The 26883-nt window shown below is 37.1% G+C and overlaps 1 protein-coding gene across 2 annotated transcripts in view; it reads right to left on the reverse strand.

The window, feature by feature from the left end:
* Positions 1–26883, reverse strand: part of sphkap (SPHK1 interactor, AKAP domain containing) — a 107458-nt gene that overhangs the window by 46835 nt on the left and 33740 nt on the right. For both annotated transcript variants that reach the window (XM_027999020.1, XM_027999022.1), the window contains exon 3: positions 14809–14896. In XM_027999020.1, the coding sequence (XP_027854821.1) occupies positions 14809–14852 (44 nt within the window). In that variant the 5' untranslated portion in view covers positions 14853–14896. The remainder of the gene's footprint in view (positions 1–14808; positions 14897–26883) is intronic.

The raw sequence follows: 26883 nt of genomic DNA on the forward strand, positions 1-26883 counted from the left end.
GTCACAGCATTTAACTTGCATTATTGCAATATTTTGTTTTTTTCTCCTGATCAGTTATTCTGCTGTACTACAGGTTAATGCACTACATGATTTAATTCTAACCAAACATCAGCTGTCAGATGGCCTCAGGTTTGTCCTTAGGTTCACTGAATGGTCAGTTCACTCACAAAACGGTTATTTCTGAAGTTGTTTAAAAACTTATATGCAATCTGTGCAAGGAAATAAACCGAACATGTTGTAGAGATTTTAGGTTTGTCAGATGAGCATTTTTCGTGAAAGAAAACTAACCAATTCATGAGCTTTGCAATATAAAATCTTACCACAAATTAAAGAACAATCACATAATCATTAATTTTCCACATGAAAACCGGACTTCAACAACATAGAGCAGATAGGTGCTATATCACCATCAAACGTGAGACCATTTACAAACTCTGATTATTTAGTTGTCCTATTTTTAAAAACTAAATCAGTTTATGCAACAATTTTAAACAGACAAATTCACCAAGGAATGAATTAGACTTGTGAAGAACAGCACCTCTTTTGAAACAGAGAAAGGTATTGTGAGGCTTTAGAGCATGTCTAATTTGGATTGTTATGTGATCATTTGTGTTTTGTAATAATGTGAAAGAAACCACTGGATGAACTGTGAATGGTAATGATAAGCATCAGTAGCTCAGATTACTTGGACAGCGCTACAGAGTCCTGACTGAACACTAACCTGGAAAATACTGTGCATGTAAAAATAACTGGTTCAGAATCTTAGTTTATGAAGCTGCACTTCACTATCTTAAGCCATAAAGACATAACAAATATGTAGTGAATGCAGCTTCAATAAATGCCATAGCAAAATATCTCACAGAAGGAAACTCTATATTAAATTGTCATGTTCAAATTTTATCTTCCAGTTAATTCTATAATTACAGGGTTGAACTAATATTTTATTTGCTTTAATAAATAAGTCTGACACTAAATGTCAATTTTTTATTGCTTTGTTTTTTTTTATTCCATTTTCTGTCAACCTTTGATTAACAGATGCCTTCTAATTAGCCTTTTGTATTAATTGTGCTCTGATTTTGGATTGGACAGTGTGAAAAAACTTCAGATGGTGAAATGAGTTTTCAGGAAGAGGTTGATAAAAGCCAGGGTGGCAGGTGGGATAATCATGCTGGCTGCACAGAGCTGCTCTGTACCGCAGTGGGTGTCGGGAGGAGGAGGTGACAGATTGTAGTTTCCGGTTTCCTGTTGGAGGACTGCTGACAGGTTCGGGTCGGGCACAGCGAGACACCTCGCCTGAGCCAAGTTAATGACAAATCTGCAGAGCAATGTGATAATATGTTTTGAGTTATGCAGATGAGATTTAGCATTTAGGATCATGTAAAAAGATAGGATCGTGATGGAACAAACTTCCATCAAGCCTCCCATCAGGCTTCCAACTTCCTCAAAGTTGGAAGCTTTGAGGAAGTTATGGTACATCAGTCAGCCTGGTAGGCAGGTTGAAGACAGAGCATTCTACTTCCCATGTTTTCTCAACATCATTCTATCTCTTTTTTCATTTCCTCCAGTGAACAGACGAGCAAAGAGAAAATCACTCTGGACTCCCCTGACAGCTGATCAGCATCTGTCCACCCTCATCTCTCTCACATGGGGCAGAAATTACAGTCTTACTTTTTTTTTTTAAGATGTTTTAATCTCACAGAGATGAGAAGCAAAAGTTGATAATGAGCAGACATTGAAAGACGCATCAACTAAATTATGGGTCTAAATTTAAACACCATCTGTCCCTCTCTTAATTAGATAATTCTGTTGATAAACAGAAGAAGAATATTAATCTAGGACAAGCATGCAAATCTCCCATTCAAGTGTCACACTGCATGACAGTAAAAGTGGCATAAAAGTAAAACTTGGGGTTTATTTCTGTTAATTTTTAGAGTGCAATATGTTTTGCTTCAGAAGAAAATAACAAATGTAGTGCCGTAACCCATTACAGAATTACAAGCTTCACAACACAAGCTCTTTTGTTTTTCTTCACATAACTGCCCTAACCTCATTAACACTATGCAACAAAGTGAGTTTCAAAAATATAAACACTCTGAAGTAAAAACTCAGAGTGCAAAGGAAAAAGGAAAAAAAAATAAAATTGCATTTCTTTGTGAAGTCTCCATCAGTCAGTGTCTGATGGTCACTGAGAATGAAAACCTTTTCTGTCACTACTGGTCAGACGTTGCTGTGAGGTACATGCGTCAGCAGGCACTGGCCAAAGGCTTAAGAAACATACAGAGCAGGAAACGCAGCCAGCATCAAGAGAAAACCTTATTAACATTCACAATTAACATGAGGAACAAATGGACTAACAGGTGCTTGGACTCCACAATCCACTTATTGCCTGTTACTGGCAACAGACTAAACAAAGGTCAAAGCCGAGTCATAATTATGGAGAGCTATGCATTATGGCAAAACAAAGGGGAGATCGAGAGCTGTCTTTAAAGGTTAACTATGCGGTCTGTTGTGCTTACTACATTTAATAAGCAAAACAAGCCTATTATCTAATTAAGAGCCTCTAACATAAGCAGAAACATGATGGAGATTATTACTCTGTAGTGCAGGATCATAATGAGTCAACAGCATATACTTGTGAAAGAAATATTCTCTGACCTTATAAGAAATTGTGTTGTAAAATATCCGTTTATAATAGTGAGGTGTGTATTTTTTTCTATATAAATGTTCGGAATAGTCCTACTCATGACGAGATATTTATATATCCACACTGAAAGATATATATTTAATGAAATATAAAGTTTTGTTAAACAGTTAAGCTGTACAGTATGTGCACAGACACCAAAATGCTTCCTCGATATCGCCGGACATTGTCCTTGGACACTTGACATATCAGCTACACAGGTTCAATGTCACGGAAAAGAGTCACATAAAACTGGTTGCCACTCAGAATGGATTTGGACAGTCTAAGTCGATTTGCTTAAAGGAAGAAAATAAAAAAGTTCAAATTATTCATATGGATAAATTAAACAAGCCACAAGATGGTACAGGTATTTTCTTGGTTCTCTGTAAACATAACAAGCTAAAGGTGAGGGGAACAACTCCACATGATATTTTTTAGATGGATAATTCTTCCCCACCAACAGACTTTCCAATCTCAAAGGCAAGAGGCAAATTGTAAAAGCACGTATTGTCCTCCACAATAGAGTCTAAACAGTAGATATGCTGTACACTTGAAAGCTGATCAGTCATTACCATACCAAGCAAAGACTGCCCAGAGATCAATATCATGGTCCCATGATCACTAAAGCCTACTTCATTACCCCTGCACTGAGAAAAGGACCTGGCACAGTGCTGTCTGACAGCAGTGGAAACAGTCATCCATCATTTATTGCCACCTATCAAATCTGCAATCACTCAAGGCCACAGTGAATGAGGGCAGCCACTGTGCACACAGCTTCCTTAAGTTCAGAATCTGGTGCACACACAATGCCGTGTGTGAATTATGACCACTCTGAATAAAGCATTGGTGGTAAAGATTCCCACTGTTTAAAGATTCATAAAGAATGGGAAATATTATGAATGGAGAGAGAGGTGTGCACAAGCAGGCCCGACATTATGTCTCATGTGCAAGATTTATCAGCATCGTTTATTAAAATCTGGGACAGGTTGGCCATCCTGGCTGCAAGAGGGGAGGAAAAGTCTTTCTGGCAGCTTAGGAGGCATGAAATCACCTGGTGAGAGAGGGGATAACACAGATGAATAAACTGTGAGTGGGAATATTAATCTTAGGAAAACATCTGTCCTCGTAGAGAAGGAGAACAGGGAGAGAGAAAGCTCCCAGCTGCAGCTGACTCACACAGCCTTTCCGTACTGATCCACACTGCTTCATCAAACAGCCAGCCTCTATACACAGCCCCATTTGTTTTCACCCGTTTGGTATGAGTTTACTTTTGGTTCCAATCTGATGTGGTAATGCTGTGCTTTCATGTCTCAGTAAACACATACTGTATGTACAATGAAAAACAAAACCACTGAAGCAAAGTAAACATTATTTTGGCTGTGTTTCTCCTTTTGTAAAATGAAGTGAAAACATAATTTGCAATACATTTGTATCTTAGATGTTACTTACACAGACCAAAATCCTTCCTGTGCTTTCAGAAGTCTATTCAGGTGCCTGAGGTCAAAGGCCATCCAATGACTCCAGGAAATATAACCCTGTAATTTGTTGGGGACTCAAGAATGAAAAAGTTTTTGCCCCCTTAAAGGCCCAACCAAGTATTGAGTGAATAGAGATAAAATACATTTCAGTAGGGTGATAATTCTGTTTAAAATCAGATTTTTTTATAACCTGTTAAAAACAAGCCCCTTTTTCTACACTTTGCTTCATGCAGAAGGTCTGAATCCTCGGATATTGAGAAACGATTACTTGTTGGAGGAGTGGACTCTGTTTGTATTTGATTTTACCCAATCGCTAACATTAGCCATGACATCTGTAATGTGCCAACTTGATTGTGAAGGAAGCTCTACCACGAAGCTTACAGGAAATTGTGTGAGCTGCAAACAACCAATGCCTGCAGGAAAGAGAGTTGTGCAGAGCTGACCAACATCCATTCCAGAAAAATGTCCTAAATATTCCTCTTGCTCCAACTTCAATTTCTGTATATTTGGAAAAGTGGTTTCATTCATTTCCTCCACTGTCACTGGTAAGCTAGAACCAAAGGCAAACTACAATTCAAAAATCATATTGTTCACATCTCCTCCTCCTTCTGTTCGCCGATTGACCAGGATGAAATCCATCCTCAGAAATTAAACTCAATTGGACAATCTCAGATGGAGCAAAAAGTAGATTGGAATTGAACAAAATTACATAGGTTGGCACGGCCAGGCTAGCTTTTTTTTATTGATCTTATACAATATTCCAATTTTTGGTAAGTGTAATGAAAATGTATAACTTTCACTTTCTCAAATGAGTGAGAAGTTGTTTTTTTGCTTTACTTGTACATGGTGCTTATTTATCTTCTGGGTGTCATTCTTTTCCTGAACCCGTCAACAGTTGCAACATAATAACGATAAACATCATTAATAAACACCTGGCATGAAAAAAAATGTGTTTGGTTAAAAAACATTTGAGTGTCAGCAGAGTGTGTGCTCAGTGAAGAAAGAAAAACCACACAGCAAACGGTGAATAGAAATATTCTTACTACACTAGGATAGGACGGACCTCCTCCGCTTCTCTTTGCTCCCCTGATTTGCTCTCCTCACTGGAGGCGGCTGAGTGCTCCTAATCAGCAATCATTTGAAAGGTCATGAAGGAGATGCCTGTGGGAAAGGCTGCTGGCTGGATGCTAACAGTTTGTCTCAGTCAAACTGTGTAGTACACTGGCACTTACAGAGTTGCACTTTAACTCAATTGGCTTAATACCACCTTTACGACATTATTCATGTAACACTATCCGGACCCTGTATCATGATACTCTTTCAAATTAAATAAACAAACAGACACCATTATTCTAATCCCCTCATTGTAAGAGGACTAGACCAATGAAACAAGGTTCAAATAATGAGATCAGTGACGCTGAACAGCAGGAGTTTTTGGCTTCATGTCATTACATTCAAAGCAGATAATACCACCGATTTTAACTATGCAACAATAAATGTGATACATATTATTTTTAGATTTAAAGTTCACTATATGCTTTAAATATGTGAGAAAAGCTGTATGTTCACTAGACATCCTCAAAAACAGAGGTAAAATTGGTGTAAAAAGCACACAAACCTACAGATATTGCTAAATTAATTAAATCTCTGTACTTAATGGGTTCATTAAGTCTTATTGTATCAAACTACAAAGTATTTTGTCTATTTTGTCAGACCAACATTAAGTAGTACAATAACTGTGAAACAGAAAGGAAAGAAAATATTTTTTATTTGACCTCTTTATTCTGAAACCCCTAAACAAGCCGTCGTAGTGCATACTGTTCATGGATGTGGTTGTGACAAGTTCAAAGCTGGGTTCGGTTGTAAAATAAAATCCCAACCTCTGAACATACCATGGAGAATAGTTTTAACCATCAAAAGAAAAATGCATGGCACATCTGAAAACGTACCAAGACAAGGCTGCCCAACAAATTTGACAATGCTGGGCAAGAGGAGCATCAAATAAAAGCAGCTAAAAGGCCTTTGGTGCTCTCCTTTAATGGCCATTGAGTTCTTGATCACCTCTTCATAATCTCTGATGTTGATGACTAAATCTGGTTTAAAGTTCTACAAATGATTCCTTCTTTCTCTGATGTACACTGACCTTTAAGACCCTTTAAAGAGCGATTTAAACTATGGCTTCCAATCAAGCTGAAGACACATTTCAACCATGATCAGTGGAAATCAAATGCTTGATTTTGAAAGTACAAAGTCTTTCATATAAGCTATGAGTGCCTTTAATGTCTCTGTGACTATTGAGCCCACAGTAATATTTCCATCACTCTCTTCATTTACATGCGGACCTGCGCTTGTTAGGCTGACATAACTGCCCAGGGGCATCACCAAAATAGCTGCTCCACGCCAAAGCTTGCCTCTATGACAACTTTATAAAGATTGCTTCCTGGTCTAGAGATGTAACTTGCTGAATTTCACATGTTGCTTGGCAACCTCACAGTGAGGAGAGGATTCAGCCACAATAAGATCAAAGTCAGCATAACAGCTTAATTAGCGAGCCATAAGACGCCGACAGGCAGAGCCCCAAATTTAGCCTAGTTTGCAGACAGCAAACACAAACTGGCTTTACGTTATTGTTGAGTCCACTTTTATGCCCCAGACAAATCAAAGTGATCAACCAAAACTTTGTATCACCATCTTTGGCTAATTGCACAGACTGATTTGAACAATTTGCACACTTTAGTGGAGTTTGTAATTGAAGTATAACACAATTGTCTTTATAATTGAGTGGGATGAGATCCAGTCTGCATATTGAGAGGTGCTGAGACAGATGGCTGAAGCCATATTCACTCAGGCATCCTACAGCCACAGTGAGGCCTCTGGTACAGATACAACAGGGTCCATCTGATCCTTAAAACAACAGAGCATCTGCTGAGACAGTTTGCTGTATGCGGTTGTGGGACGTTTTGTATGTGTTTATGCAGGGCGAGTCATATCCATTTTGACTCGTATATGCTTGAATGTCATTAGAAATGTGAGCCAATGTTTGAGAGTAAAACTGCATATGTTCCTTCATGCCCTCTGACATCTGAGCTAACTTGGCAAAAGTCTTTACATATCACCTCATAGAATGTTCTACCACAATAAAACCACAATAAAGTGAGAATCTTAGATCATCCCTTTAACACATTTTGACATCAGCAGGGAAATAGGCAAATGAGTTCATCAGATCATTTTCAACTTGACCACATGGCCAGAAACTAAAAATCAAATTTTTCTCTAATCAGTGAACACACCATACGTGCTAAAACATGGCACTAACAACACCTTCAGTGCAGAAGCTGTTACTGAGAGAAGGGAACACAAAATATTTCAGTATTTGTGAAAACAGAGGAACATGTCTAAGAAGCTATATAATAGATTTTTTTTTTAAATAAAAATGCATATCAGCTGTGCAATCAGACAGCTACAATAAAAAAATAGACTTTGAGAGGGTTTGTTCTTACTTGTATTTTTCTGTAAATACAGAAAAATAAAAGTCTTCTTTTTGAAAAAGAAGACTTTTTCAAAACTGAGAGGATGCCACAGGATTTCAAATCCTACCTGGATTGTGTACGCTGAATTAGCAAAGGGACAGCGTGACTGGGATCTGTCTTCAGCAGATACTAGTAAGAGATAATGTGTTAAGAAAATATGTTCTGTTTATTCTTGAACTTTTACCTCTTTGTAAACGTTGATTTTGCAGGTGCCACATTTCAAGATTTATCAATTTTAGTTCTTAAAATGAAATCAGAATTAACATTGGGACCTTAGACATTAGGAATCAAAATCAAAGCCTTTTATCATTGAAATGAACTGTATTTATGTCCCTGTCAATTACACAGAGTTGCTTTGATATAAATTAAATTAAAACATGAGTACCATCTAAATGATCTTATACTAGTCCAATTTTTTACTGACTGCCAGTGAAAGTTTAACACATTTAAAACTAAAACATTTTCCAAAATAAAATGTAACAAGGCTAAGGCTGGCCTGGGAACGCCTTGGGATTCCCCTGGAGGAGCTGGAACAAGCGGCTGGGGAGAGGGAAGTCTGGGCCTCCCTTCTGAAGCTGCTACCCCCGCGACCCGACCTCGGATAAGCGGAAGTATTTGTTCAGTAGCTAATAAGCACAGATTATTTTACATTTATTTTTTAATGAGCATTACATTCTAGGAATTTTGCAATAAAAACAAGGATGGCATTAAAAATTTGATTTTGGATTTATTGCATTTCAGTGTGGAAGCTGCAAAGTTGCAGACTGCAGATACGTTGGGTCAGAATTTTTAAAAAACAAAGACAGAAATTATGGTTTGGAACAACTCACACACAACTGTACTAATGACAATTTGGTACTTTTAAATTAATTCAAATAATTAAAATAAATTGAAGAATTAAAGAAAACATAACCCATAATGTACTGTTGCTCTACAGACTAGAGACTCTAGTCCTCTTGGCTTTATAAATTCACACTGGTGTGTTATCTTGAATCAGTGCTGAGAGTTATTATTCCAGCAATGTTAAACAAATAAAATGCATTGTTTAAATATTGCAGTTCAGGTCCTTAAACAATAGAGATCAGATCTGCCACAGTATCCATCTCCTCTTGAGCAATTTTCACAAAACAGCTATAAACCGTCAGTGTCCTCCTGCAGGACAACACAACTTTTCCACTAACAAAATCCCTTCCTCTCTGCTCTGGAAGTTCCAAAATGTTACCTTGACCTTGGCTTGTCACAGAGCAGTGCGATGTTTACTCCGGCTCATAAATCAGACATTTTTCAACTGGGCGCATTGGTTTCAAAAGCCCCCAATTGGGTCTTACGGCTAAAAATCAGCTTGGATTTTCTAATGCAAAAATAGTACAGTTGTATATGTCATGACCAATAATTTTCTTTCACTGATTTGCTTTTTAATCCAATCAAATTCAAAGGACTGCTATGAAAAAAACTGAGGTGAAGGACGGACAGAGAGGCAAAATCCAGAGAGGACAGCATGGCCGCAGTCAGAGCCATTAGTGCAGTTTCGCTTAATGATAAGCTCGATCATGCAGAGAAACAAAGAGAGGAAGATGAGAGAAAATCATTGCTGATTTACACCTGCTGTTAGACATCCCATCTTCTCTCTGATTAGAGACTACTTCAGGCATGTCCCCCAGAGCAATGATTATATGCTTTCTGTGCCACACACCTGCGTGACTGGCAACAGCTAGATCCATGGACACAGCACTCACAAGAAGAGCTCTTGATTTGTGTCAATGGTGCAATTTTATCATGGCAAAGCCAGCATATGGGCTTTAATAAGGGGGGATCCTTTCATCAAGCATGAAGTCAAAGTTCTACAGAGATCTCAGCTGGTTTACTGTTTAGCTTCAAATTACAGTCAGATTGCAATGAGTAAAAAAACATGAATCAACATATTGTTAAGAAAAACAAAAAAACTGCTGATACCAGAACATTTAGTTTTGCACAAAGTGTCTTGAAAAAGTATAAGTCTCTTTGAACAATATTTTTCAAGTCTTGCCACAGATTATCAGTCAGATAAAGTCGTGGATTAGAGCTGTTGTGCTGCGGAAGGGTAAATCCCCACTCCAGTGTTTGACCTTTGACACGTTATTTCATCCAGAATCTCCCTCCATCCATCTCTCGGTAAACTCTGAACACCTTCCCTGTCTCTGCTGAAGAGCAGCATCCTCACAGCATGATGCTGCCACCACCATTTTTGATGTGGTGGTAGTTTTTTGCCACACACAGACTGAACTCAACATGCAAAAGTTTGGTTCAATCGAGCTATTTACCAATTAGGAGATTCTTGAATCTGCATTAGATTTTATTAAGACTGAATAAATCTACATATCTAATTTTTATTGGAAAATGTTTCTGAATCCAGGAATCATTTTGGTTTCACTTTCCAATTTTGCACTACTTTGGTTTGGTTGGTAGAAATTTCCCAAAAATCACAAATACGCTTGTGTGATGTGACAAAATATGAAAAAGTTTAAGGGGTAAAAATTATTTTGCAAGGCACATTAAATTGAAACTGTGCAGTCAGTAAATGCAGCACAAAATGTACCTATCACAAAACCAGCACCTAAGTGTCTACAATACCTTTGGTGTCATTTTCTTGCGACTTTCTTGTAAATTATGTACAGAGATCAGTTATATTTTTTTATGCATATTACTCACTGAGGCTATTTGTTGCATTCAACTATGAAACTGATAGCTCTCCAACATGACATATATGTTTTAAAGTGTTTTCCCAATGTGTATGTTCATTTGTTCCTTAGATTTTACATGAAGATAATAGAAAATTTTATCATAAAAAAATAAACAAATAAAACTGCTTGTAGGAGGCACCATCTGGATTCAGACATGAAAAACATTTAGATATTGAATTACCAGCATTGCTTACTCCACTTTCATACTGTTGTTGCCGAACAGCCATATTTCTGTATATGTCTGTGATAAAGAGAAGATAGTTTTACACTTGAAAATCTAGTTTTCAAGTGATTTATTTATTTTACAAAGAACACAGTATTTATAACGGATAATTTTAGGCAAAGTTACAAAAGCAGCTTGATACCAATATTAGGTCTACTTGACAGATGAGTATTATAAATCACTGAATCGCACGCGAGTTGTGCTTTTATATGTTTTTTTAATCCATCACCAGTTAAATTCTTCCGCTTCCAACAGCTTTATCACCATCCTAACATGGTTAACAATGATATTTAGCAGTTTACTGCTCCACATTTGCATCATTACTACCAGCCTGCTGTGATTATATATTTGGCCCACCACAACCTTGGCCATGGACCACAGTATGTCATTTTATCACAGAATAAATGTGTCACATCCAAGCTCTTAAAAACATGGTTTAATTTTTTTAGATTTAGTGAGAAGCTTAAGATTTCCATTACATGACAATGTAACAGAATTATACCTGTAGAAATGCAAGTCTTTGAAAAGATTAAACACCATGCAAACTATGGTAGAAATAGTTTATGGTCATCGTGGAAGAGACCCTAGTTTGACCAAACTCTGAGCTATTAAAGCAACCTTTATCCTTTTTTTGTGATGTTACTTATAACTGATTAAATTTTGGTAGAGAAATGCATGGTTGAAATAAATATGTTGAGAGTTTTAACTAGCAGGCAATGTGTATAACTTGAATTGAAGGTCTGTGCAGATACAAACAAAACATAAAATATTGCTAAGTTATGAAGTTTTAAGTCATTAATTCTCTCCAAGACAGTCACATAAAGATACTGAGTCCAAAATATCTGCAAAGACTTATTGCATCAATTTAAGTCATTGCTGCTCAAGTTGGAAAAACTAGCTAATAGATTAAAATGTGCAGTTACTTTTTCACCAGGCTATGTTCTCCCTTTTTTAGTAAAGTTATTATTTAAACCTGCTCTTTGTATTTACTCAGGTTATCTTTGTTCAATGTTTAAAAGCATCCGTTCTTTTGGTAAGTTGTTAACATTTAAGTGTGGAAGCAAATGAAAAAAAAAATCTGCAGAGAAGCAAACGGTGCTGGACTTATTTATTTATGAGCACCAGACACACCACAATGTCCACTTTATAGAAGCCGACTGAAGCGCAGTACTTACTCACATTTAATAAGAAGTCAACACAGTGCAACAACCTGCGTTAGTGTGCAGACCATGTGGACTGCTGCACTGATGTTGCACAGTTTGGTTGAATCACTCAGACTACTCAGTGATTCCCACAGACATACCAGCTACTCTGACTGAATGACAATAGGAAAGAATCTAAAGCCCATTTCTTTACACAGATGTTGGCACCACATATTTTTTTTGTTTAATGATTAATGAACATTGTTTTTCATCCACTCTGTGTATGGAGTGGATGGTGCACTGCTTTGTATGTGCATCCCTCCACGCACAAAGCAGTGAAGGATAATGCCCCTGTTATATTCAGCGCAGGTACAATTAGACCCATTATTATCTTTTGTCCTCCAGTTTGTTTCTGCTCGTTACGTCTGTATAATCTCTGAGCATCTGATGCAGGAACTCCTCCTGCCTTTTACAATTCACCACCTGTATCCTCCAGCTTGCTTATTGAAGCTTTATCTCAGCGTCAGGTTGGACTGGTTCATAATAGATCAAGCTACGTTTTCTGACTGAAATCTTTGCTAGATTGTATGGATTGGTTTATAAAACCTAGGGGTCTTTCGCCACATTTGCAGATAAAACCAGCCATACACTCCTGTTCAAAGATATTTGAAGTTTTTGCAGTTCATGCTGTTGGAGTGTAACCAGGTTATACACAGAGCTTCAAAGAGCCAGCAAGTAATTGAAAAGGACATTTAACCTCACACAAGTTGTTCTGTAGCTGGTCAAAGGTTTAGGACTGCAGCTAAAAAAAATTCAGACAATAAATCTAAAGGTGTCAAAACAAGAACTCCTGTTTATCACTTTAAAAAATTCATGCAACATAGTTGATGTGAATGTTTTCAGCAGGTTCTTGGGATCATTGATCCATGTGGTATAGACGGCTTCAAAAAGACCATCCATGGTCTTGAACTAATGTTCTTTCTTTTAAAACTCCCTTTTCATTCATCCCCAATTGTTAACTGGATTTGGATCAGAGGAACATGCCAAAAATAATCCAAAAGATTGATGTTATTTTCCTGTTGTTTACTTCAGCGTTGACCCAGTCATCACTGCAGAGACGAGATAATTCAGTCATGAATGATGCCTGCTGCACATCTCCACATAGTCAGCCTAGAGCTCCAGTGTTTTATTGAGGAAAAAACTCACTGGTCACTATGGAGCCTCTTCCACTGAGTTACATAGAAAACCTCTCCAATGAAATATCATCATGTCTGAAATATTGGGAATCATTAAGAGGCTCCATGCATTTTTTTCTTGATCAGAGACTAAAATTTTTTCCACCTTCCCCTGTTCTATGTTTGGTTCTCCTTTGCAAAGTCCAAACCAGCAACTTTGCGGGGTTAGAGGAGACATTAGGATGTTTTTTGTTTTCCATTCTCTTATAGATACTATCTTACAGTTGTTGGGCTGCAGGCAGAATGAGTAAGAACCTTAATTCAGGTAAAGAAACTTCCTATTGTCTTTAAGGACAGCTTGTCAGGCCCTCCAGCTCTGTGAAGATAAATCATTTTTGAGTCTTTCACTGAACCTTTTGTCCCAGACCCTTTGGGATATTTTAAGTCTATAGTGACTTTCATTATGTGTCCACCCTTGGCAATAATAGAGCATCATGAAAGGTCTTGCTTGTGCAGCACAAAAATCCTGTCATGCTTAAAGACAGAAACCTTTGTTTCTGTATTTGTTGCATTTGTCATCAGGGGTTCATGATGGCTAAGGCTTCAGAAAATGACATGAAAGCCAGATTTATGTACAAATTTGGTACTATCTTCACTCCTAAAAACACTTCATCCTCTTTTTTCTGTTTTGCCAGTCTGCTGATACACCATTAAAAACAATTTCAGAGTGCAGGTGCCTTTGTGACCTACAGGTGATTTTACACACATCATGAAAAACACGTCATTTTAGCCTCAGCTAAGACAATCGTTCACTTACCACGAACAAAACATCTTCTCTTGTATCTCCTCATCTCCAGTATTACATAAAACTGCACACAGCTCCAGCTCTTTTCCCCCATCTGTCCTATTTACTCTCTGCCTGACAAGGGATGATGGCACCTGTTATGCAAGCCTTCACTGCCGAGACATTGCTGTTACTGATGATGAGGGGTATCTCAGAGGGCTGTGAACTCTCAGCAGCCTGCCTTGCATTAGTGCTTCTTGACAAGGTCTCCCCCCTCAGCACTCCCTGCATGTACAAGTACTTGCCTTTTCATTTTTCTCCTTCCCTATCCCCGCTTACCTAACCTCAGGGAAAATCTGTCTCTGGCCCCGGTGATAAATTGCTGCAATTAAGTTCAGTAATCAGCCCAGCTGAAGAAAGACTTTGGTAAGGTGGTGCAAAAAAGTAGCCTCCTATGTAGAGGGGAACTAAAATACCCTTGTGATGCATGGAAGAAATTTACAATAAATTTCCGTGATAAAATATTGTGGCAAAATATATCCTTCCATTCTTTGTCTTTCACAGACCGGATTGTGAGAGTAACAGCTCCAAGAGGGGAAACTCACACATCGCTCTCCTCGACGACACACTCCAGCTCAGTCTGGAGTATCCCAAGCCAGATGATACACACAGCCTGTCTATAGGTAGATTCAGGTCTTCCTATGGATCTGAAAACCTCCTAAGGAAGGTGGGGAGGAGCCCAAAACCACTACAACTGTTTGTTTTGTACTTTTTCTTCAACGGAAAAAAAAGCTAAATGAGTGGCACTACAAGAGAGAAGCTAAATAATTATTTTAAATGTTTAAGTTTTAGCCCCACGGTATATTCTCCACAGCAAAAGGAATAACAGGAAAATCTTTCACATGACTGAAAGGTTTTACAAATTCTAACATTAAAACACAAAAAAATACATATTGAGATCTGAAACATTTGTAGCTCTTTAAAGAAAATGTCTCATTTAAATGAGCCGTTCCTGTTCGTGCTTGGTAAATCAACATAGATCAACATTTTAGTACACCAGAAAGCGATTGTCTTACAGCTCAGTGAAGCTCCGCAGAGCAGTGACCAGCAGCGACAGCATCTTCAGTCTGGTTTGTCCTATGACTTCCAGTCAAGGTTTGTTACCTGAAACACACAAAAATATTCTTAAATGAATAAAAGCGCTTACACAACAACACATCCACTCTCTCTGTCAGCGTAGAAGTTTACATATACAGATGGATGCCTTTTTTCTAGGCCAGCTGTCTCCTGCATTACTTTTTTTTTTTTTTTACCTATCGACATCCAGCAGGTGTTTTGAGTTGTGGACGTAAACAATATAAAACCAAATGTAGGGCACAGCAGGATGCTTCCACTTTTTGCCTGGCACTTTGCAACATAGTACATTCTCAAGAGGTAAGACAGAAGTAATAGTTTGGAAACATTTATCAGTAACTTTTGATTGTAGTTGTTATAGCATAACTTTATACAGAGGCGATCCTAGCCAGTTTGCTGCCCTGGGTGAACCACCTCTCCCTGCCTCCACACTTGATTAATTATATAGAGTTTTTCAACAGAAAGGCCTGCTGGAATAAAATATAATCTTGTTCCAGTCTCCATGACTTAAGGTACCTTGGTGTGGAATGTGCCAGATTTTTGTAAATGAACAAACTAAATTATATGTGGCAGATAATAGATTCACCCTTGAAAAGTTGTCTCTATACACACAAAAAAATTGAGGGCATAAAAAACATCAAGCATGCTTGTTAAATAACTTTGTTAAAAATATATATATATATATATATATATATATATATATATATATATATATATATATATATATATATACTGTATATATTTATGAATTTTAATGCAATCATGTCAGCAAGGTTCTTATGGTTTGCAATATTTGGAGCCAAAAGAGCATTTCAAGTCTTTAAAATATTTGGTCCTAGTTCAGTAATATCCTGACATTTCATGAAACATGTGGTCATCCAATCCTGTTTGTAGAGAAAATCTGACTGCTTGCTCCCTTCACACCCACTGTAAATTTTTGCTTACATTGATTTGAGTTTTATTTGGCTGACGTTCACACAAAATTCATGATAATAAGGCTATTTCACTTAACATTCAGAGTGCTTAGGATGAAGGAACATTTTTCTATCCAAGCTTTCAAGTAATATCTCTAAAAATCATTAGAAAGCTAATACTTTGCAGGAGAGAAATACATAAATTTCCATTGCACCAGGCATATTGAAGCATTCATTTAGTTTTTGATGATTCAAACCTGACAGCAAAATGAGCCACTATTTTTATTTCCTTCTTCTAGCTCAGCTAACTTCTAAAGTTTGATTTGTTTTGCTGTCATTGATTTTGACACTTGTTGCCTTCTTCTTAAGTTAAAAAAAAAAAAAGAAATCAGGACAGATATGTCATCAGAAATAAAAATATGGAAACAAACAGTGGAAGGAAGCCAGAGAAAATCAAACATCAGACTGATGTTGGTTGTGAAAATATGCATGCATTTCCAGGTGTTCAGTGAGAAAAAAACCTAAAGCAATATGTTCATAAAAACAGCTTATCTGTCCTTAGAGTTCATTTTAGTTCATTATGCAGTAATTGGGGCAATACCGGAGTAATTTCTGTCTCATTTATTTATATTTCAACTGAAAACATTTTTCAAATACTAACTAAACCCCAAATAATTTTTTGCAAATAAATTGTACAAATTGATCCTTCAGGGTTAGAACAAGCATAGCGTTACAAATTATCTACGGTGCATACCTTCCTTATCACAACACATAGGTGGCGGAGTTCACTGTTGAATCTAATTAGATCCAAAAGTCTGTATTTTAATAACAAAAAATCTAATTTTGTGCAGGTAAATGTCTATTGAGTAGCATTAATTTGCCCTTTTTTTTTAGCAAAGACTGCAAAGAGTGTGTGACTGTAAATCATTGCGCTGAAATATCATGTATTTTTTCCACATCACAGGGGAAACTTGTGTCTCTTCTGCTTAGCTGAGTTGACACAAACGAACATTTAATCCAAGGGAACAAGACATAAAACTACTCATAGCATAAGCGTTCACTTTAAAATCCCTGAAGAATACTGCAGAGGTGGTCAACATATAATGGATATATTACCACAGTAATTGTTAGATTTATATTATTTTGTAGGTCTTGTGAACATTTGACTTATGTCTACTGGCATATAGAGGAAATGACCTTTTTGCTCAACCACAGGGAGGACTGGAGAAGACTTAAATTAAGTGGGACAGGAGGAGCAGAATGTGACTTTGCATCACTCGCTCTGCTTATTCCGAACGCAAAGGGAAATCAGAAAGGCAGCTTGGCATATCTAAATCATCCACACACACTTTTTGGCAGCGTTTGTACTCTGCTGTGAGGTCAAGACACCTCCACAACACCTCCATCTTTCTCCATCACTAGAAAGATGGAGTTTCTCTTCCTGGATTAATGGGTCATGGTCGTCTTCTCTCTGTTACGTCTCAATAAATTAACCCACGGCAGAAAGAGGGCAGTAACAAGAATAGGAATAAACAACTTTGACTGTGTAAATGATAGACATAGCATTAACAGAAGCCAACTTAAGTCAAAGTGTGAGGCTCGCCCCCAACGGGGGGGCACAGTGCCATTGCCGGGGGGACGCGGGAAGCGGTATGGATGAATGAATAAACAAAAAAACTGTTACACAAAAGTGTTTCACTGTAAAGATGGTTTGTAATGTGTTTTTTTGCAACCTGAAGTGTGAAATAAACTTCAGTGGAGTTTGAAAATAAAATATGTGTATAGATTTATGACTGGTTGAACGATGTGTGTACCCAGCTGATTTTTTTTTCTTTTCTTGAAGAAAATCTTTGGAAACCACTGACGTAAGTGATGAAATAGATGCAAGCATTAGTTCCTTTTCTTTACCAACATAGTTCTTCTGACTGAAATACTGTTAACATTTTAATGTGGCAGAGACTAGATCTGGTTAATAATTTGTTGGGGAAGCTAAAGGTTAGGGTAATCATTAGGCTTTTCAGCCACCACTAAATGTAAGTTTTTAAAACAGCAGTGGAAGCTGATCATAAAAGAAGGCTTTGGCTGCTATAAAGTTACTATTATCAAAATGATGAAAGCATGTTTTTATATAAAAAAATAAATCTTTACAAATTTATCTTTTAAACTAAGGATATATTTTTCTTTTATTACTAGTAATGGTCTTGGTTCAATGAAAATAATTTAAATGTAAATCTGCCAGGAGTGCGAATAGTTTTTTTGGTTGAACTGTAATAGAAATGAGCATCAATATAAAGAAACCCCTTTTCTCAAAGTCCATCCTTTACCTGTGATCGTCTGTCTGAGGAGAGGAAGAATCCTAAACTCTTTTAGATGGATCTGTTCAGAGGTAATCTCTGTCTCTCCTCCTTGGCAATAGTGTTGCTGCTCCCGATACAAGAGTCTCTGGGGATGAACGGGATTTATCTCTTTCTTTTTGAGAGTTGATAGTGTAATGGAACATTTTTAATGTGATCTTCACCAATAGTGTTGTCTAAAGATTGGTCAGCCGGTGTCAGGAGATAAATCTTTGACACTCAGCAGTAATCTTTGTGTTACATTTCTCATCCAAACCCAATCAGGATCAGAACTGTCCTCTTTGACATTAAAGCCATCTTTTATACCAATTGGTAAAACTATCTGTGCTGAACTCCACACAATCCTTGGTGCATATGTAAAACTTCACACCTATAGTTCAATTAGGCGCTCTCTTCCCTTTTTTGGGAAATGCCAACAAACACCTGTCAAAAGATCAGAATCTAGTTAATCTAGATTCTGGTTTCTAGATTAACCAGAATCTAGAAAAGAAAGCCAAAATTAACTGTTAGCTAGAGCAAACGTGACAGACCTTTGTACTTTTGTTCTCACCTTGCAGGGTTTTGATAAAGTTGTCACTTCTTCTCATCCAGAATCTTGTTAAAGTAGTGAGTAATAAAATGCCTCCAGGATGATTTTTTGAGGAGTTGAAAATACTGTGACAAACAAATGTGTCACCAGGAGTTTTAACCTGCACAAGAAGACTTAGTCTGTCAGTCAAGAACAACAGAACAAGGTGCACTGTCACAATTTGTTGTTCTTATGTGCAAAAAAGGTTGTTATCAACCTCTCTCTGTTACTTAACAGAGAGAGGTGAGTTGTTGCTTCTTCTCCAAAAAGGATTGTGTGTTGCCTGTCTGACTTGGGAGTCCTCTATACTTTCTGTCAACAATGTTATGCTAAAGAGCTGCAGAACACTGGTTTGAGATCACGACTTCAGACAAATTTGTTTGAAAAAAAAGGGTGACACAAGTGACAGACGAGTACACCAATGTTTTTAAAAAGAATGAAATAGAGTGTGCATTGATAGAAGTCTGTGTATGATGTCAAGAAAAAAAAAATACACAAAGCAGTTGATGTTATTAGGTTGTGAGTTGAAGTGCATGATGTGTCACCAGAATGTCCCACAGAAAAGTAAAAAGGAGGAATGACGCTTGAGGGAACAATAGGTAGAGGTCACTGACGGATGCACTGACATTTCCTACCCATTACCAGGGTCCACAGAGTGTGTTTTCACTCTGCCCACATATATAGCTGCTCCTAGATGACATGTGCATTGGTGTGGAAGAACAGACCAGCTGTAAATGGCTCCTTATTTACAGACTAACTTAAGGTTGCCAGATCCAGGTTTAAATAAATGAAAAACTCTCCTGGAGCAAATTGTAGTGGTTGTACATCACATCATGGACGAGAAAATGCATACCACAATGAATAAAAATGATGATGGAATACATAAAAGTATCTTTCACATGTTTTGGAAATTGCATTCAAGTTTGGCAGGAGGAATACATAGTGTGTCAGAAGAGCAGAAAATGTTGACAGATTTTGCACTGCTTTAAAATCTTTTATGCGGTAAGATGTTAAAACATTACATAAAGGACTGGTGGTTAATTCATCCACAGCTCAGTTCAGCAAACATTAAATTGGGGATGAAACATTAAACTGACTGCATTAAGTGATTTAAAGTACTCAAAGTGCAACTTTTTAGACTTCAAACAGGGCAGCATAATCCAAACAAGGTTTGGTAGGCAGGCTTAAACTAAAGAAATCCTCTTATTGACAGACGGAGTTTCATCCAAACCTTCCTCTCATCTGTACCAGTATTTTTAACCTACACTTCAACATCATTCCCTGACTCTTTCTTCTTCCTTCTGCTGTGAACAAAGTGCATATTTAATAACCTACTATGTGTTTGATTTCATGTGCACAACCACACTATCATGCACAGTGAATGTACTGCTTCAAATAAAGAGATTTCAAAGTTGGGGTATTGATTTTGTGTGCCACATTGAAGGATTTCTCCATGAGTATTCTGTTTAATTCACTTTCCTGTGCAGAGAAAAATGTCCGAAAGAAATTGATTTTTCTTTTCTCTGCTCTGTGCGGTTTCTCTTTGCTGTATAATTGCTAATTTCAGCAGAACACAGTCTGTCTATGCTTTCACATGTGTGCATGTAAGAATAGCACACAGGTGCATGTTGGCAAAATGTTGATTCATCTCAGTAATCAAATTCAACAAGTTTGTTATGTGCAGGGTGGTAAATAGTAAGTATTTATCTTATGTTAATTTTGATTATTGGGGCTCACAGCTAGTGAAAACTCAACACTAACTTTAATCAAAATATTTAGTAAGACCAACAAAAATGATATAGCGATATATGACACTTTAGTTACAAATACTGTATGTGCTTGTACTGTAATAAATTTATTGAGATGCTTCTGTAGTCTGTTGATACTTACTGTATATATGCATCAACATGTCGTAAGGTGTGGACATATAAAATTTTGGGTGCTATGCAAGAATACTATTAAATTTTTCTCTTTCATGACAGTCAAAAATAATCTTTATTTTTCTAAAATGATTAGGTGTAATAAAACACAGTTACTAAAATGTGCTGCAGCTATGCTGTGTCTTACACTCTAAAGGATAAAAAGAACAGCAAAGACACTCTGGCTTTTCAGAAAGCTGCAATAATAAAAAATTACAGATCAAAGTGAAGCACATCATGCTCTTGAAAACAGGGGAATGAATGCGCATGCTTTTGAGCCATGTGATTGTTCTGGCTCTATCACGTTTTTATTTTGCAATGAAAGGATTTCACGAGATGCCAGATCTTACATCTCGTTGCTGTTTGTTTTGTAGAATGTTTCTCAGACTTTCTCATTGTCACAGGATCCCAACATAATTTAAAATCAATTTTCAGCTAAGATTATTTATTTTTCTCAATAGCTCTTGCAAGAGTTGTTTTGTTCTTTGTGTCATGAATTCATGACACTTCTTTTGGGCTTCTTTTGATTTCATTACAGGCATGCAAATTGGATGTCCAGGCTCCTGACCAGGAGTGCTGCCCCCGCTCATCTCTCTTCCTGTGAGACAACGTCACAAACTGGACTGGTGCCCCCAGGCTTCACTTCCTGTGGCTGTGACTCGTGACTAAGCAATCAAGTTGCAGTAATTTATGCAGCTGATTATAACGTGCATCAAATCAGTCTCTGGGTGGATAATTCTGCCACATTCATCTGTTCAAACAATGCAAGTATAGACATGATGGGGAAATCCAACCATTGTGTCTCAGAAATGAATGTGTTTTGGTCCAAAATGTGGAGCTGGACCCCAGATAAAAATTCAAATACCTCATGAAGATTCTGGCTGAAGCTGCTAAGAAAGTATCATTATCCACAGAGAAACATGTCCTGTACCGACATGATTTTATTGTCTGTTAGCTTTGACTGTAAAATATCAGACGTTATGTTGAGACAGACGGAGTGATTGCTCCACTCAACGTAATACTTGAGGGTTTTAAAGTTGGTGGCATTTTAATTATGTTTGAGCGCCGCCACTATGGAAAACAATCTGCTACACATCATGTAGTAAACCCAGTCAGATCAACCAACCGACTCACTTTTCCCACAAATATATAAGGATACAAACGTCTTTCTGTGAAGTTACCAGTCACTGTTACCAGTGTTAAAATCTAAGATGAATTACTTTTCACCGTAATCCGTTGCAAACTGCAGTTTTCTGTCTCAATGCAGAAGCTGCAAAATCTCTTTAGTTGAGTCATGCTGCTGCAGTAAACATGTCAAAATGCTATGTTTGCCAACAATAATATGTATTACTGATTACAAGGGTGTAGACTATTTACATTGAATGTGGGGTGTAACTTACAAAAACAGCACAGAAGCACACAGGAAGATTAAAACTTCAAGATAAGGAAGTCTGGGGCGTATGAGAAAGGAGAGAAAACTTGAGGGAAATAAAATGAAAACCAGCCTTCTATCACATTGCAAAACAGATTTCTTTTCTGTGAAAATGCGAACATGTGTGCTCTCTTAGTTGCTTTTGTCAGTCATGTTGTCTTTTGTTTCTGGGTATTTGCTAACGGACTGTTATGAGAAATCATTCTTCAGCTTTCTGTATCACACATGTCCTGTTGTTGGCTTCTTTGTACTTTTTCTGTTTCTTTGTCTGTAAACTCCCACTTGTGTTTTACTCTAAGCCCACTCTCTCAGTGGGAAGGATGGACAGACGCTGCTTAGCAAATGCTCCTGCTGGCATGGTGTTAGTTTAAGTGTAAATTTTTACTTGCGTGTGCAAGTTGACTAACAAATGGCCATTATTAAAGATGCAGCTAGATCTCAGCACATCACTGCTTCACAGCGGGACGCCTGGGAGGTTCATGCTCCAGGATTGATCACGTTTTACTTTAAAGGCACCATTTTCTCTTTGACACAATGAGGATGTTCTGACAAACATACACTGATAACTTGCATTATTTAAAATGCAAAAGCCTTTTGTAGGCAGAGAATAAAATAGTGATTAATATATTTGATTTCAAAAGTCATATAATTGTAAGAATTGCTGATGTTTTGGTTATATTTGCACCAGATTTCACTGAGGGGATCATGAGATTTAACATTGAGAGTTCAGGAAAAAAATAAAGTCTTTACTCAAAACACCAGATGAATAAAAAAATGTTCTCTCAGAATGTGCTGAGGTTAGTAAAGTGGTGGCAAACTGGCGGTGTGCAAAATAAGCTACCTGTTAATTTTTCCACAGAAGAAAGATAAACCGTTTGGTGTGCTGTTATTTAATATTTGATAATAGTTTTTCATTTAAAATGGAAGTTTAATAGTATAAATTGTTATTAGATTTTTTTTCTGCTGTAATTCACATTACATTATAAATGTCATGTAGAAAATGATTTAACCCTTTTCAGCAGTCACTAGAAAAATCTGTATTGGTACCACAGAAATCAAACCCTTCTTATCATTGACCAACTTTTTCATTGCATTGCAAACTTTTTACAAGTTTTCATGCAGACATGCAGGGAAAACTCCATGATGCCATGATTTAGTTTTAAGTCAAAGCATTTGGCTGGCCATTGTCACCTGGTGCTTGTTCAGGAGTAGTGATTGCGACAAAGTCAGTGACTTGGTGCAGTCAGCAGAGTTTCCTAAATTGGAAAACTTTTACCATTTCAAATAATAAATTGACCTTAAATTCACTGCTAAATAATTAAGATCAAATTGGAATGAATGTAATTGCATTTTGGACTGAACTGACCATATCCCTGTGTATAAATTTGATTTTTTTTTTGTAAAGTGTTTTGAGATGTAGTTTCATCTACACATTTAAAATAATGAAACGATGTAATTTTATGTTCTGGGTTGTACATTTGTCACAGTAGAGTGGATGATGGTGCAGTGTCCAGTAGGTTATCCTGTTTAATCAATGAGGCATCGCGTCACCACAGAGACCGAACAAACAGCATGCTGAAAAAGTTCAGACAAGCCTTAACGAAGCTTAACGAGCTTTTGGCTGAACGCCTTTGCCACAGAGCTTGTTAAGCCTCACATATGCGCTCAAGTAGTCTTCTAATGAGCCAGATCTGCACTATGTAATCAATTAATCTCTTTGACGAGGGCAGAAGAGACGGGAGAAAAGGCCTTAAAAAGAAGTGCAAATGGAAAATGTGTGAGAAAAATGAACTAATCTTTATTTTCTACGTGATGTTCATTTTAAAACATGCAAATTTAAGTTTTTGGAACAAGATCTCCCATGTTTAAGATAGCCCTTATTGTCACAGTTATATGCTAATTAACAACTTATTGCTTTTTATTTAAGTGTTGTCAACAATGATGCCGTCCTCTTCAACTTTTCTCATACATGAAGGACTTTATCAGACACCAAGTTGCTAAACAACAAGCGGTACATCCCACTGCGTAAAGAGTCACCTTTTCTTTAACACCTCTCTTTTTCTCCTCAACAGTCCTTCATCCTTTCTTTCTACTTTTCTCAGCAGGCTTCTTAGCAGTTTGCACCGTTTGAGCTGTTAATGTGTTAGAAGATGCTTTTCATCTAGCGGGTAATGAATGTCATTCTTTGCCACTTAGATTCGGCTGCCCGTTATCACTCATCATCTGTAAGCGTTTTTGCAGGACACTTCTCCCTTTCATCTCATAGTCAGTTCAACGCATCATGATTTTATGTAAACTTGTGGTCGAATTCACTTCTAAGGTAACGTGTGGGAAGTGTGAATTTAGACAAATGGCATGCAGGAGAATTTGGGTCGCATTCATCGCTTTCGCTCATGTTGAGATATTGATCAGTATTAATATTCTAACATGACATGGAAATAAACCAAATAATGCAGTCAGGATTGTTTTTTTTACCCAATAATATAAAACGCCCTAAAGTTAAATTGTTCACATGTAAACGAGGTTCATAGATGTGAAGGATTTAATTTTAGATCCTTTTTTTCTCTCTTGAGATCAGTAATGATGAGTTGCTTTTGCAATCCTTTAACCTCGTTCATGTTGCCAGTTCTACTTAAATGATTTTGTAAAAATGTCTAACTGAAAATATCAAGTAAAGTTGAGCTTGGTTTCATAATGACTAAACAACAATGTGTACATTATTTTTCAACATAGACCCAAACTGGTTTTGAAAGCTATTTCTGTTTAATAAATTAAATCATCATTTGAAAACTCTGTGTTTTGTACTTACTAGATTATGTTTCTCTGATATTACAAGCATGTAATTGTAATATACGTTTTGTAAAGGTCAAAATGTATATTACCAATTATTTTCTTTGCACTGTAATTTTCACTCAAGATGAACAAATGGATGAAAATACTTTTGAGTTATACACATAAATTATCATCAGAAATGTGGCTTTAGTTTGATGAGCTTTGGCTTGTACATTTGCCATTCCATAGTAAGCAACAAATAACTCAAAAACACCACAAATGTTGCATCTTTATAAAAATAGCCCGCATCAGCTTGAGCGCGTCACAACATGTCTGAACTCAGTTTGTCAAGCTCACTGATGCAGCAGATGTGTCTGTGATTGGCCTCTTTTTTTTTTGCATCCTGTAAAGAAAAAGAGGGCTTTGGTTTATTTTTCTCCCCCAACTGCTTTGTGCCTCACATTCGTTGGTGAATTAAAAGCCTAGATTGAAGTGCAGGAGAAAAGCTTTTCATCAGTGTAATTGAGGGTGTGAAGTTTAGCAAGGGATAAATCCGTGGTGATATGGAACGTAAGAGGGTAAATAAAGGTTGAAAGAGGGGAGATAGATGAGAACATTTGCTCTGCAGGGCTTCTATGGTGCAGGCATCCGGTTGCAGGCTTATCCCATAAGTTCATAGTGCTTTACTAATGGATGCTGAAAGGATTGATCCCTACAGCATAACTGGAAAGCATGTTATCAGGCTCTCAGACAACATTAAAATAGATGTTATGATTCACTATTACATATTGTACATAGAAATGCACTTCAGATACATACAGACATAAGCTTGAGAAACCCCCTCTCCCCCAAAAAAACCTTAACACTAGGATGGGTGCTGTTCTATTTCGAAATGCTCACAAACTATCAAACTCTTCCGGTTTGCCTGCAAAGCCCACTTAGACAATATAAGCATGTTAAATGTGTTTGAAATTAGCCCAGGATCTAAATTACTCAGCGCATCTCTCAGAGGGAGCTCAAATAAACATCAGCAGGGCAAAAGAGATAAAAATAGATTGTTGACAGCCGTTGATGATCTTCACAAGATTTTTTTTTTTTCCAACGTTCAAGTCAAACTCTAGTCTTTTCTAAAATAATCAAACAAATGATTCTATTTTATTGTAACTTAACATTTACAATAAAACAACATTAAAAAATAATAAACATAGCTTAGATGTAAGTTACATTTATTTTGTTTGAAACATCACTAAGACTTCAGTGCAGTCGATATCACAACAGGTTGTGAGGAGCGGTGGTCTGTAGCTTATTTACTGTAAATGCTTCCTCAGTTAGCAATAAAAAACCTAGGAAGTTACCATTAGCTCGTTTTACTTTCACTTGCTATTGAAACATCACGGACAAGGCAATGCAAACGTTGTGTAATGTCACCATGACAAATAATAATTTGTATACACTATGGTGACTCAGTGGAAACGACCTTAACCATTTAATAAAATGATCTACACATAAAGTCAGGTGATGACATGAAAAATGTCTATAATGCTCAAGTTCATGGTTTTAGAGATCCAGTTCAGGTTGGTTCTGATGTCTTTCCAACTGCAGTGCAGATTGAGTCACAGACATAATCTCTTGTATTTTTTCATGAACAAGTTTTGTAACACTGATAAAAACCAGGCATATAGAAAATTAGTAGTGTAGGCTATTTATAGTTGAAAAATCACCTAAACATTTTTAGTGAGGAGAAAAAGTGAAGGTGTGCCCTGCGACAGACTGGCGACCTGTCCAGGGTGTACCCCGCCTCTCGCCCGGAACGTAGCTGGAGATGGGCACCAGCAACCCTCCCGACCCCATTAGGGACAAGGGTGAACAGAATATGGATGGATGGATGGAAAAAGTGAAGGTGGCTCATTTCAAACACATTTTGCACATGATGTAAACGTTTCATGCTAGAGTGACTTTAAGTATGTTTACTCATAATTTGTGAGTAAAAATAAAAGCCATTGACAGAAAGGTCTATACACATTTCTGTTTTCCTAAATGCATTTTCTGTATTCTGTT

The sequence above is a fragment of the Xiphophorus couchianus genome, chromosome 18, assembly GCF_001444195.1.
Source record: "Xiphophorus couchianus chromosome 18, X_couchianus-1.0, whole genome shotgun sequence".
NCBI lineage: Eukaryota > Metazoa > Chordata > Actinopteri > Cyprinodontiformes > Poeciliidae > Xiphophorus > Xiphophorus couchianus.